This window comes from Osmerus mordax, chromosome 4, assembly GCF_038355195.1.
Source record: "Osmerus mordax isolate fOsmMor3 chromosome 4, fOsmMor3.pri, whole genome shotgun sequence".
NCBI classification, from domain to species: domain Eukaryota; kingdom Metazoa; phylum Chordata; class Actinopteri; order Osmeriformes; family Osmeridae; genus Osmerus; species Osmerus mordax.
Genome location: NC_090053.1, coordinates 2163619 through 2176976, shown reverse-complemented (window position 1 = coordinate 2176976; position 13358 = coordinate 2163619). Strand labels below are relative to the sequence as shown.

The 13358-nt window shown below is 39.3% G+C and overlaps 2 protein-coding genes across 6 annotated transcripts; both read left to right on the top strand.

Moving 5' to 3' along the window:
- The first annotated feature begins 1038 nt into the window (after positions 1–1038).
- On the top strand, positions 1039–5884 carry sqor (sulfide quinone oxidoreductase). 5 transcript variants are annotated; one of them, XM_067235464.1, is made up of 10 exons: positions 1039–1177; positions 2152–2380; positions 2583–2753; positions 3069–3122; positions 3241–3435; positions 3604–3813; positions 3891–4074; positions 4387–4454; positions 4534–4712; positions 4891–5884. In XM_067235464.1, exons 2-10 carry the CDS (start codon positions 2168–2170, stop codon positions 4946–4948), a joined length of 1332 nt encoding a protein of 443 aa, XP_067091565.1. In that variant the 5' UTR covers positions 1039–1177; positions 2152–2167; the 3' UTR covers positions 4949–5884. The 5 variants fall into 5 exon arrangements, with proteins under 5 accessions (XP_067091565.1, XP_067091568.1, XP_067091566.1 ...); XM_067235467.1 differs by having other exon boundaries at positions 1047–1177; positions 2254–2380; XM_067235465.1 differs by lacking the exon at positions 1039–1177 and adding an exon at positions 1186–1386.
- An 855-nt stretch (positions 5885–6739) lies between these two features.
- On the top strand, positions 6740–13224 carry ctdspl2a (CTD (carboxy-terminal domain, RNA polymerase II, polypeptide A) small phosphatase like 2a). Its single transcript, XM_067234585.1, has 13 exons — positions 6740–6879; positions 8692–8901; positions 9005–9116; positions 9268–9414; positions 9545–9754; positions 9867–9960; positions 10066–10177; positions 10394–10480; positions 10585–10647; positions 10820–10899; positions 11235–11361; positions 11452–11547; positions 12020–13224. Exons 2-13 carry the CDS (start codon positions 8713–8715, stop codon positions 12083–12085), a joined length of 1383 nt encoding a protein of 460 aa, XP_067090686.1. The 5' UTR covers positions 6740–6879; positions 8692–8712; the 3' UTR covers positions 12086–13224.
- Positions 13225–13358: the final 134 nt, after the last annotated feature.

The window sequence follows — 13358 nt, the reverse complement described above, 5'->3', positions numbered from 1 at the left end:
TTTCAAAATGTATTATGTGGCGTTTTACATCTCCAAATAGTGTGTATTAGATGGATTGGGGAAATATATAATAATATAGCCTATATATTGCTCTTTTTGGTTAATATAGGTGATGGAGTGAACTGATTGGTATATTATAACCGCCCACCGGAGCGGAGAAGAAAACAACCCAGAATGGTATGCATACTGTACGTGTTCGTGTTGTTATATAAAAGCCATTAAAGTAATATCTGATTACCCTGTCGTGCTCCTTTTATCACTGAACATTAAATGTTGGATAACTTCATTATGAAAAATCATGGCAAAAAAAAAGACTGGAATGCACATTCATGCACTTATTTCACTGCATTCAGCAGGTTTTCATTGAGTTTACCTATAGCCAGTATAGGCTTAATTGACGACCTTTAGTGGTTTGCGTCCAACCGTGACCCTATCTTTTGCTATTTTAAGGCCAACAATAGCCTACATAAATTACCATTTCGTAAACAAGAAACTCAGACAATTGACACCTAAATTACCAATAATGGCCATAGTGTATATCCCAATTTGCTTCCATGGAGCCACAAGAGCTTTAGGCAGGTTGCACTGGTGTTGGGTGAGTGGTTAGCAGATGGAATTGGAAAATATCCCAAATATTTGCACAAAAAACGTAGCCTTACAAAACATTTCTGTATGGACCTAATTTGTGCACAATGGCATTATCAAGCCAAAACTGGAAAGGGCTTTCCTCAAATTGTTGCCAGAAAGTTCAAAACACAAAATTATGACATTTAATTATTGCTTTAGCATGAATACGTCTATAAGTAGAACCAGGAGTTCTTTCTCAAAACCATGACAAATAGTCCCCATTGTTAATTGAAGGAGAAACAAAATAATAAGATTGCCTTACAAGCGGGGTCAGTACAAGGCTGTCTACTTCGGAAGTAAAACTCCTCAATTGACCAGAGGGCCGTTATGGTACATTAGTGACACCTTGTGTTCATAGCGGTTAGCCAACTGTTTCTGAAACAATCCAAGTTCATCTTGATTTGTTTGTACAGTAGAGATGACTATGCATTTTTGGGTGTGTGTAATTTGATCAGTGTGTGAAAGTTGGCACAACTGTGGGCTTGTTTTACAGTTGGGAAGGCCGTTGTGAGGCGTAGGCTACTTGAATCGGGCGTATTTTGGAGCTGAGGTGAGCCATCGTTTGCTGGTGATCGGGTATGGATCTGCGCGCATGGTCAACTTGGAACACGGACTATTGAATTTGCGCAAAATTTTCACAAGAACGTGATTGCACGCGCCGTCTCCGCATAGCCCGCAGGCTTCTTATGTGTGTACTGCAGGCGGTGTGTCACTTTCGGTCACCTTAAATTAAGGTTTCGAGGTTGACGTTCCGCGTTGGTGAGTTCGTAACTGCGACTGGTGAGTTCATAACTGCGACACAATCTGTCAGGAGCTCCTTTTTAAAATTTGAATGCAAAACACAATCGCCTATTCGGTTAGGTTTAGAATGTCATGTTTACGGCTCGGTCCCGGATAGATAGGCTACTCTATTGCGTAGCCCTACGGCAAAGTGAAAGAGTTGTTTGCTAGACATATTAAGTCTAGAGAAATTCACCAAACGTGTATCCCATATTTATACATTTATGTATGCCAATTCAAAGTATATAGACTACGTACTGTATAGAGTCAACAGGCTGTTGTCCTTATGTTAGAGGTCAATTCTATTTATGTAAATCGGATTTAAAACAATAGTAGGCAAAATTATTGTATTCTCGCACTGTTGAGAGTGATTGAGACTAAACGAATCGGTTAAGGAAGAACGAATTTTTGTAAATTAATAAATGATTAGTAGGCTATAACATAAATCCTTCTCCAAGATATTACTAGACGTTGCCTAGCTTGATCTATTGAGCTGTCTAATAATAGTCAACACACGGAACAAAAGTAGGCCTAAGCTCACGTGCGAACTGTATGACAGTGTACAGTAAGTGCATGTTGATAGAATTATTAGGTGTATTCAATATCACAAAATGTTCCATTAGATTTGTGTCGATAAATGATACATTGCTACATGTTGAATAAATAGTAAAGGTGTTAGAAATCCAGCCTGTTAGATTATGTCCGATTTAGTCTATAGTCTAATCAGTTTCTTCTCGCCCTAAGGGACTCTTAAGGCAAAATGTCCACACTCTTACGCTGCCGACCTGCTTTTTGGAACCAGTGCCAGAGTAACAGTATTGGCATCCTTCATCTTCACACCAGCAGTAATGCATGCTCCAAGGAGCATTACAAGATGCTTGTTCTGGGAGGAGGAAGTGCAGGAATTACTATGGGTGCTCGAATGAAGAGGAAGTTTGGTGCTAAGAATGTGGCCATTGTGGAGCCCAGCGAGGTAACCAATTCACAAACTGGGACCCTATCCCTGTCACTGTGGTGTTTTGAAAGACATAAAAGACACTAAAAGACTGATAGTGAAAATACTTTGCACCGAACCAATGTCATAATTAACTGAAAACATTGTGTTAATGACAGAATTCTGGTTATATTACATTTTTCATGCACTATCATGTAACCTTTTCAACGTTTGTTTTCAGATGCATTACTATCAACCGATATGGACATTGGTTGGTGCTGGAGCTAAGACACTAGATTCATCTGGTCGGACCACTGCAAGTGTAATGCCATCTGGAGTAAAGTGGGTAAAATCCAGTGTTCAGGAGATAAGCCCAGACACAAACACTGTTCGCACAGACAACGGAGTTGAGGTATGTCAACAGCACAAGTCAGGGTATATTTACTCTCTCGGCCACCACCTCCCCCTACAACCCTACAGCCGGCAAAGATTTATTGGTTCTAGTTCACGTGGCTAAGTTGTTTCTTTAACATAAGCAACAAAAATGTTCAGTATGTTCAACTGAATGTGTTCACTGAAGCTTAACTATTCTGACTAAAAGGGTTCCTGAATAAAAGTGTCTGAATAGTATTATTTTCAAGAGACCATAAAAACCATAATAAAAAAAACTGGAACAAGTTTTAATTGAGGTCCAATCGATGACTTGACATATATTTATTTCTTATAGATCACATATGAGTACCTGATTGTGGCTCTTGGTCTAGAGCTCCATTTTGACAAGGTAATTTACCTGTGGTTGAATGTACCATATAGTTTGGTAAATAAATGTAATAAATAATTATTTAATTAATCTTCTGCTCTGCCTAATAATTACTTTTTGTTTTTCTTGATGACTAAAGATAAAGGGTCTACCTGAAGGTTTTGAATATTCAAAGATTGGTTCAAACTATTCTGTCAAAACAGTGGAAAAGACATGGAATGCCTTGCAGAACTTCAAAGAGGGAAACGCCATCTTCTCTTTCCCCAACACTCCTGTGAAGTGTGCAGGAGCTCCACAGAAGATTATGTACCTCACTGATGCATATTTGAGAAAGGTACCAGGCCTACTTCTAAATAAACCTACACACGTCACTTGGAATTGACATGTTTTGATCAATATCTTTATAAATATTAAACACAGTACAGCATATGTGATGCATAGATGGATACATTTAATTCCTTTAAAGCTACTAAACGACATGTTAAATGGATCCCTTTTTCAGACAGGTAGACGGGCAAATGCCACAGTGATTTACAATACATCACTGCCAGTGCTGTTTGGGATCAAGAAATATGCTGACACCTTGTGGGAAATTGTCAAGAAGCGAGATCTACAAGTGAATCTCAGGCAGAACCTCATTGAGGTACGGGCTGACAAACAGGAGGCTGTGTTTGAGAACCTCGACAAACCTGGAGAAACCAAAGTGTTTGAGGTAGGCATTTTTTGTCTTCTTGAATAATCTGTCTTTATATAGTTCCAGCTCCTACTTTTGACATTGTTATTCTACAGTATGAGATGTTGCATGTGACACCTCCAATGGGACCCACTGCAGTGCTGAAAGGCTCCTTATTGTCGGATGCTTCTGGGTGGTTGGATGTCGACAAAGACAACCTACAGCATAAGAAATACCCCAATGTGTTTGGGATTGGAGATTGCACCAACCTGCCCACAGCTAAAACAGGTGCTGCTGTTGGTAAGTATTTAGATTCCTGATCTTTACTGTGCTTGGACAATAGCCACAAGAGTATTTTGTAAACATCAGTTTAATAAAGTTTTAAAAAATCCCCCAAAAGTTGTATACTTTATTTTGGACATTGGATATACAGATCATACAGAGGTGGATAGAGGGGATCTTTTTCAAAGCTCATTTATAAGATAACGTCTGTTTAATGACATATATTTTTTCCTTTTCTTTTTTTCGTTTATCACTGAGCCATAAGAGGACATAAAGTACTGTTTGTTGTTTAGCTGGGACAAATAGAAATTCAATTTACTTTTTTCCTAGCTGCTCAGTCGTCTGTGTTGGACAGAACCATCACGAAAGTGTTGAAAAAGGAAAAGCCAGATAAGAAGGTGAGTGCCATAAAAACGAACAACTTTTTTTGTGGACTAGAAATACCTCAGTGATGGTGACAACTCATTATGTCTACAGTATGATGGCTACACATCATGTCCATTGGTCACAAGCTACAACACAGTTGTCCTGGCAGAGTTTGATTACAATGGGCAACCATTGGAGACTTTCCCCATTGATCAAAGCAAGGAGAGACGAATTATGTACCACATGAAAGCAGACGTCATGCCTCATCTATACTGGCATGGTCTCCTCAAGTAAGTTGCCTGATCAGAATGCCTTATAAAGGTATATTCTCTCTCTCTCTGTCTCTCTCTCTCTCTGTCTCTCTCTCTCTGTCTCTCTCTCTCTCTCTCTCTCTCTCTCTCATACTGACACAAGGTTATAAAGGAGCCCTGCAGTATTAAGTACTCTTAATTCTCTTTTTTTCTCAAGGGGTTGGTGGGGTGGACCAGGACCTTACAGAAAAATCATGCATCTTGGGATGAAATAACTTGTTAAGTAGGTTTTTCTGTCCAATTTCCATCATTCAATTAGTCACTGATTGTGAGTACAACATGTTAATCAGAACAAATGATATGATTAGTCAAATGCACACTGCACCAATGTCTGTTTAGTGATAGAAACGTGTGTGACACCGGATTACAACCTTTTCAAAGTCTAATACTAAGCTTAACCACTCATCAACCCTATCATACTTTAGTTACTGTGTTTGTACCAATCACATATTTGTCCTAGCGTGTTGTTCCCACTTTTGACACTGTGGTGTATATCTTATCAACTATCAGCTATTTCACAATAGTTTTTACAAACTTATTGCTAACTTTTCTGATATAATTTACTAATCGTAATGACATTTAAGAGTTTTTGTCCCTTTTTATTTTTGTTTGCATGTTTTAGCCAATACTTTTTTACTTTCATTTGTGGAATAAAAGACAAAGGAACAACCACATCAAGAAGCCAGGAGTGTCTTAGCAAGACTCTCTGAATCAGAAGGTTCAGAGCTTTATCCATAAACAGTACAAACACAAGGCAATTGCAACACACGATGGTGTACAACGGAAAGTTGTATATTGTATGTGTCAACAACATGTGGGAACAACATGTCCTTAGTAGTTTTTAGGAATGCAATTGTGTGATTTAACCACTAGTTGGCACCATTGTCCACTTTAGCCCAGCTGTTTAGTGTAAACTAAATATGATGGTTTTCTGTCCCAACAAGAACACTTTCACTGCAATTTACTGAGAAAAAGACGAAAGAAACCGAAGATCTTACCAAAAAAATTATACAAGCTTTAGAATTGATCTTTGTCTTAATACCACATCCATCATAGCAAATGTGTGCATCACGGTAGGAGGAGCTCATCCCGATAGCTGAGAATGGTAACTGTTCAATAATAAATAAAGCTTATACATGTCAAACTCATAACGCTGATTTGTTGTCCTGTGTTCTCACTTGGAAGCCCGTGCCTTTTACCTCTGAGGTGTCTCGTGCCAGCTGACAGAAGCAGGAAAGGTTCAAACCTTCCATGTGTCTGCATGAGCCGCTGTCCGTGGCAGTGATGTCCATTCCTCACCCAGCTGGCATGGGTGCATGGGCATGGCACAGTGTGCATGTTTTGGGGTGGGGGGTGCCTCTGTTGTTATGTGGCACGCGTTGTTTTCACTGTCACATCCCACCGCGGGACTTGAGACGTGGAGACTGATCCTAGAAGGATTTCACATCGTGAAAAACAAAGGGAGTACAAGCACTGGGAGTGAGTGAAGTCACCTCTGTTGTGCACTTCTCTCATTTGCTTTTGGATGGATGAACATGTGTATTGTATTCTCGTGTCTGCTGTTCAGAACAGTGTGGAAAGTGTAAGGGGCGCCTGTAGGATCTTTCTGTCAGATGTCAAAGGCTTGGAATCTAGTGTGCATAGTTTGATATACAATTCAGTATTTTTTTTGTCTCGAACAAAAGTTAAAATAAAAATGTTTCTCAGACCCATACCAGGAATTTACGTTGGATGCCAAGTAAGCCCCCCACCCTCTCTTTCTCTCTCTTTCACCCCGCCCCACAAAAAACAATAAAAAAAAAATAGGAATCAAATACCATACACATAATGGAATTCAATTGTACAAAATGAAAATCCCAGGAATGTATTTTCATTTTACATCCGATAATCCACTACACAAATGTCTTGCTGTAGATCAAACTTGCATGTGTCATCTGTGTCGCATCCGTTTGTAAATCAAGTGCACCCACTGTGTTTGTTATGAGGCGGGAAATGGCGTCCAAACATCCAGTGGATGGTCTGTATTTGTGATCCAGTTCTACACAGCTGGCAGCGACAACGACGGCCCTACCTCTTTCGGTGGCGGCTCCGTTGCGGCTACCAGTTGTCTGGGCACTAGCTAAGAATTTCGTTTCTTAGATTGTCGGTAAGTAATGAGTTATAATGACGTGTGTTTGATTCAAAATATATTGCCCTTCTTCCAGTTAGCTAGCAAGCTAGCGAGCTAATGTTAGTCTTGCTGAATAGCTTGAGTGCTAGGTACAAGCTAAGTAGCTTGTACCTAGCCTGTCCAGCTTCCTATAGAATGTATTGCTTGTATGGAATGTTCTGGGAAAAGCCGAAATGGACTCTGTATGATGTTTTAGCTAATGTAACTACATATGCAGGTGCTGTTTAGTTTCAAAATCAGAATTCATGTTTATCAATATCAAAATGCGTTCAATAAATATAATAGCATTAATCTCAAGTCCAAGTTCTGCTCTGGCAACATTAGACTACTCGATATGTGAACGGTTGTCTGTTAGCTAGCTAGCTGGTCGGTCAGCGTGTCCGACAAGCTCATCTGGCCAACGAGCTAACTGAAATAGCTACGTTGTTAGCATTAGCTAAATAAAGTAGACCAGTTGCTTGTCTGCCTTGTGGTGCATTACTATACTTGTGCTTGGCCCACCATGTAAAAATGTTGGTAATGCAAATATATCTAGGTGAATTGTCTGGTGTTCTAGACACCTGTCGAGACTGTATACAAACTGGTACTGAAGCGCTCTACAAGAACTAGGCTAGACGATTAATTTTAAACGGGGCTAGCTACAGTCAGCTCACTTTTCGTCGAGTACTGTAGTTAGCCTAGCTTGCTAATTCAAGCAGGTGAGGTAGCCACTAGTCAATGTACACATGATCCAGCCTTGTAGCTGAATAATTTCCCGAACAGCAACGCCCCCTTTGTTAGGTCAAAAAGTTCCTGTATTATTGTAGTGTTCTGTATTAACACCGCCTCAACAGCTATGCTGCTTGCTAGAGCTAGCTCTGACTATAAGAGAGCAGACTAGCACAGCAGCAAGCAAGCTGTATACAGGACGTACTGTGTACTAGCACCGCTAGTTGCAGATCTTCAACCATGCTAGCCAGCAATTAGACTGATCCTGATGATCATAAGCTCGAGGTCTACAACTGTGTTGTCTATCTAGCTACCTTGATATATTTGTGTATAAGGCAGGGTGTTTGTTATTCGTTAAACTTGTATTAGCGCTATATGTACGTACTAGTTAGCTCAGGTATCCACCGATGCTAATACTGTTCCTTCGCTCGGTAATGTAGTTAGCAGTCTCTGTTCAGTGTTAGACTAGCTGACATGTCTGGATACCTGGCTTTATCTCACTGAAGAAAACGTGATCTGGCTAGACTACTTTTTGTGTCAAACTAACCAGTATGCTCTGTGAATATTCAAGGCTAGTTCGTTTACTACTTCTACGGTTTGCTAATGTTTTGTGTATGTGACTCAATGACTTAGCCAGAGTACGTTTGCCTGAAAGCGAACAACGCCCACTTTTATACACAGACGGTTTAATCCTCCTACCAGTTGCTTCTATTGAAGGACGTCCTATGGTATCAATGTGTTATATTCCCACTAGAGCCAGCTACATCATTAAGACATTCTCATGATAGAAAAGTTGTCTGTAAATTGTAACAACTGACTGCGTTATGCAGTGCGGCAGTGGTGCTTGACTAATTGTGTCAAGATATAGCACTGGTGTTAAACTATCTTTTAACACTTACTCCTGTTTAGTTGTTACACTTTTATACGTTGATTACTTGACTATCTGGCAGCTCGGATATAAAATGACTTAACCTATCATGTTGTTTTGTTCATTGTACAATATTATCTCATGCAGTATTTACAATTTGTTGACTTTTCTCTAATAATAAAGTGATAATACTACTCCCTCTTCTTTGTCAGCCATATATGTGACGATTTTAAATGATGAAGCTGAGAGTGCGCACAGCTTCTCAGCAGCCAGACCCAGGGCGAGGCCGGAGAGCCCGAGCGTCCCAGGCCAAACGGAAACACTGCAAAGTGGAGTCCACTCCGACCAGAGGCAGAATGCAAAAGAATGAAACGGGCCTGTTCTCCACCATCAAAAAATTTATTCGGGGAAATGCTGTCAAGGTGCGCGTTTGTGTTGTCACAAGGTTACACTGTAGTACTTAAAAATATATAGATTTTCTTAGGGCAGTGCTTACTCAGTGCTCTTTTAACTATAATTTCCCAGGTGGAACATGAAGTCCCGGCTAAAAGAAGTCGTATTGAGTGTAGTCTTGACAGCAACCTGATCACATCTACACATCCGACTGGTGCTCGGGTTTGCCGGAGAGGCACTAAAGGTAGTGAGGAAATCACGTGTCCTTTATGATGCTTGTAGCACAACTTTGTAACAATTAAATCTCCCATGAAAACAATACGTTTTCGTGGTCTGTTTTAATGTGTCAGTTGATTTCATAAGAGATAACAGTTTTTTTAAATGTATTTCCTCAGAAACGATGACTTGCAACAGCAAACCCTTAAAGGCAAATGGGAAAATGGAGGCTCCTGTTGAGGCAGCAAGCAGCCCACCCCGAACCTCCCTTCTGGGGACAATCTTCTCCCCCGTCTTCAACTTTTTTTCACCACCGACCAAGACTGGTAAAAAAAACACATAGTAGTTTTCCCATAGATTCAACTTAGTCTTGGGTAGATGGTATGCTCATGAGATGATTCCTGTTTGCATAACATGCTTTACAGTTTGGGCCTGTGTGTGTGTATTTCCCATTAGCCACTCCTGGATCTGAGTCTCCTGGGCAGGTAGTGGAGGCTGAGGAAGTTATGAAGCAGCTTGATATGGAAGAGGTGGATGAGATTCCCTCCAGTACGCCTACATGTGCAGAGGGCATCTCTCTGTGTCCTGCAGACCCTCATCTTTCCCCGGATACAACAGTTGAAGAAGGAGAGATTGTGACTGAAACGGATATGCCCCCACTGACTTGTAAGCACGGCCTTCAGTTTTTTCGGTTCATCAAATGCACAAGTTATTCTAGAAGGGTTTCCTCCGTATTTCGTCGACAGTATGTTTAACCAGACACTTGTTTGTTTACAAGCTCCTGGAGTCACCACCAACACCGGTTACCCTCATGCCCCACACTCTGCCCCTGCCCAGGGCTCATATGAGGAGGACTGGGAGGTCTTTGATCCGTGAGTAGCCTTGTGCTTCATTTAGTAAGATGGATACTTCTGGAACATATAGAAATATATACACAAAAGAAAATTGTCTATGACAATTGTACCCCTAATTTTTAGGTACTTCTTCATCAAACACGTGCCTCCACTGACTGAGGAACAGATGACTCGTAAGCCAGCGCTGCCTTTAAAAACACGCAGCACCCCAGAGTTTTCCTTGGTCTTGGACCTGGTTAGTAACAACATTTTGTGCAAGTAAAATATTTCTAGCAAGACTTTATATTGAAATACTTTAATGCCGGTATAATCTTTATAAGATTATAGTACTGTACAGGCATTTTTATATTCACAACTTGATGATAAATGTGTTCTGCATTACATTTAGAGTTTGATATGTTTATTGAATGTCAGTGTCATGTCATCTAATAGTTCTCTGCTGCTTTATCAGGATGAAACGTTGGTGCATTGTAGCTTAAACGAGCTTGAGGATGCAGCGCTGACCTTTCCTGTACTTTTTCAAGACGTCATATACCAGGTACTTACAACTGTGCCATTTTCCCCCCATTACCAAAGGAAATGCAAATGTATCACTGAGATAAGGGGATATCAATCCTAAACGTGTTTCTTTATTATTTGTAGGTGTATGTAAGGTTGAGGCCTTTCTTCAGAGAGTTCCTTGAGCGCATGTCTCAAATCTATGAGGTGAGATTTTATTTTATTGTCACGCAATCCACGCATACCAGTTTAGAATTTGAAAGGCCGTGCTCATTCAGAGACGGTCATCAACAATATTTTACTCTTACTGTCGTAGTTCTTTAACAGTGGTAGTAATTGCATGAGCTATGCACTGATCTTGTTGTATTCTTATTCATAGATCATTCTCTTCACTGCCTCAAAGAAAGTGTATGCCGATAAGTTGCTTAACATCCTGGATCCCAAGAAACAGCTAGTCAGGTCGGTGTAAAAAAACAAAACAAGGATTTGTGTAATTCCCCCCACCATACACTTTCACTAACTGATGAATGTGCATAGACAAATTGTAAGATTTGTCTATTTGTTGGTAGAGCTGGGGAACTTCCTCAATGTTCCTGTCACTGACTTGGGCAAAACTAGTCAACCAAAACAACTACCTTTTCACAACTGAAATAAACTAAAAATGTAAATTGTAAGTTCTATCATACTTCCATTTGCAGGAGACTGAATTGGCTAGGAACCTAAATCTTTATGTAAAAACTCTGTGCCAATCATGTTCAGAAGCTGGCCCACTGACCATTTCTTGTGTCTCACAGACACCGCCTGTTTCGTGAGCACTGTGTGTGCGTGCAGGGAAACTACATCAAAGACCTGAACATTCTTGGAAGGGATCTTTCAAAGACTATAATAATTGACAATTCGCCTCAAGCCTTTGCCTATCAGGTAAGGCTTCATTCAGTATGTACTTTTTAACCTTGTAAATTTAACATTGGTCATTGTTAAATTTGACTCCCAAACGTTTGCATAAAACAGCTTTCTAATGGGATTCCGATTGAAAGCTGGTTCATGGACAGAAATGACAACGAGCTCCTAAAGCTGGTTCCTTTCCTGGAGAAGCTTGTGCAACTGGTGAGTGGATGATATCAAACTTCTACCCAAGTGCATTTCCATATGTGGTCATGAACTTTTAAACCACAGACTTTAAACCATTGCCATATATTGCACCCATGTAATATTTGCACTAAGCACCCTATTTGTATTTTTTAATATCGTACATTATAGCTATTTTACACTTTATATTTCTTTTATTCTACTTACCTGTCCCCTTAGTATTAGTTAATTAAACTTTGCACCTTTTGTATAGTATAGTTAGACTTGTTTAAACTTACACCACTTAAGATGTACTCCTATATGTTGAATGTATGCACCCTCCTGCCAAAGTAAATTCCTTGTCTGTGCAAACTTTCATGGCGATTTAAAACCCATTCTGATTCTGATCATCGCTTCTGGACACCCCATATGCATAGTCCTTTAATTGTCCTTCGCGATGGGGTTGGTTAGCTGTCGTTTGTGTCCTTAATTTGTATCAATCCGCTTACAGAATGAAGATGTAAGACCACACGTCCAAGACAGGTTTCGTCTCCATGACCTTCTACCCCCAGACTGAGCTCTTAGAAGGAACTCAAACCTTATAAGATGGATGAGGACATTGTTGAAAATGAAAAGTAAGACTAATTCAAGAATCAAATTAGGCAGTTAAATGGGTTCCAGCATTGCAATTACCTTTTGAAAATAAGTGCAAAGAAACAGCTAGATCTATATTTGAGTATAGCAAATGTTTTATGTACTGAAACCGAACTGTAACAGCACCAGAGAAGTCTTCTGCATTTTGCTGGCTTTCCAGAGAGAAGTTTTAAAATGAAACGTGTCATCTTATAAGATTAACACTCATATTGCAGCTACAGTTTTGGACTGATGAAACTGAATGTCTTGCGGAATTTGAGAATTTGGAATTTGTGGCTCAAACGCAATCTCATTGGAATGGCCAGTCAAATTGTATAATCTACACACTTTCAATTACATGTATATATATGACATGTATATATTTTCTTCAAGGTTTTTAAGTCTTCTTTCAGTTTCTGACTTAAGTATATTCTTTTTAGTTTAGCTGTTTGTTTGTTTTTTAGACCTACAAAAATAAATCATTTTGTGTGAAGTTGATGCTACAGAGCTACTTTACTGCTTGCCTGCATTTCTTCTAGTCTCCTTTAATCCATTAAATGCAGTTATGTAGTCTCTGTTAAAAAAAAAAAAGTTTGATGTATGTTTTGGGGAGAAATGTTTATGAAATCATGATGTTTTAAAAGTTATGTAATGTAATCTAGATTAGGATTTCAACTGAATACCATTAAGACAAACAAATGGCCAGAAGTTCAACATTTATATTTGAGATTCCAGTTTTCAAAAGATTCTGCACTTACAAGATTATTACAAGACATTCAACTCCATGTAAGTAAATGTAAAATCCTGTCAATTTTGTACACAATTATAACCTCAAATTGTCATGTATGGCAGTTTTGGAAATGTAGCACCAGCAATTGGCCAACATTTTTAATCTTTTTATTTTATTTTATTTTTTAATCTTTTTTATTTTATTAATGATGTTTTCAGTCTTGTGTAAGAAATCTATTATGTATGAGTCATGTTTGACAGAAGACTCTGTTGTTGACTCTTAAATGGTCACTCCTGTTGTATTCAGTGTTACTCCATGGTTTCCTTGATCATAAATACATTTTTATACAACGAAGAGAATACGTATCATGGCTTTTTATTTAGTACTAGAAATTGTTTGATTAGACTGGACATTTGTAACCATTTGTTGGCATAACTGTTTGCCTTTTAATGTTAGTTTTGTAACTGCTTATAATACTACGTACCTC

Bases quoted from the DNA above. Each gene is read 5' to 3' on its own strand.
- ctdspl2a (XM_067234585.1), top strand. From the start codon at position 8,713: ATGATGAAGCTGAGAGTGCGCACAGCTTCTCAGCAGCCAGACCCAGGG. The intron at 8,902-9,004 runs GTGCGCGTTTGT...ATAATTTCCCAG, and splicing joins TTCGGGGAAATGCTGTCAAG to GTGGAACATGAAGTCCCGGC. The intron at 9,415-9,544 runs GTAAAAAAAACA...ATTTCCCATTAG, and splicing joins TTCACCACCGACCAAGACTG to CCACTCCTGGATCTGAGTCT.
- sqor (XM_067235464.1), top strand. From the start codon at position 2,168: ATGTCCACACTCTTACGCTGCCGACCTGCTTTTTGGAACCAGTGCCAG. The intron at 3,436-3,603 runs GTACCAGGCCTA...TCCCTTTTTCAG, and splicing joins CTGATGCATATTTGAGAAAG to ACAGGTAGACGGGCAAATGC. The intron at 4,075-4,386 runs GTAAGTATTTAG...CTTTTTTCCTAG, and splicing joins TAAAACAGGTGCTGCTGTTG to CTGCTCAGTCGTCTGTGTTG.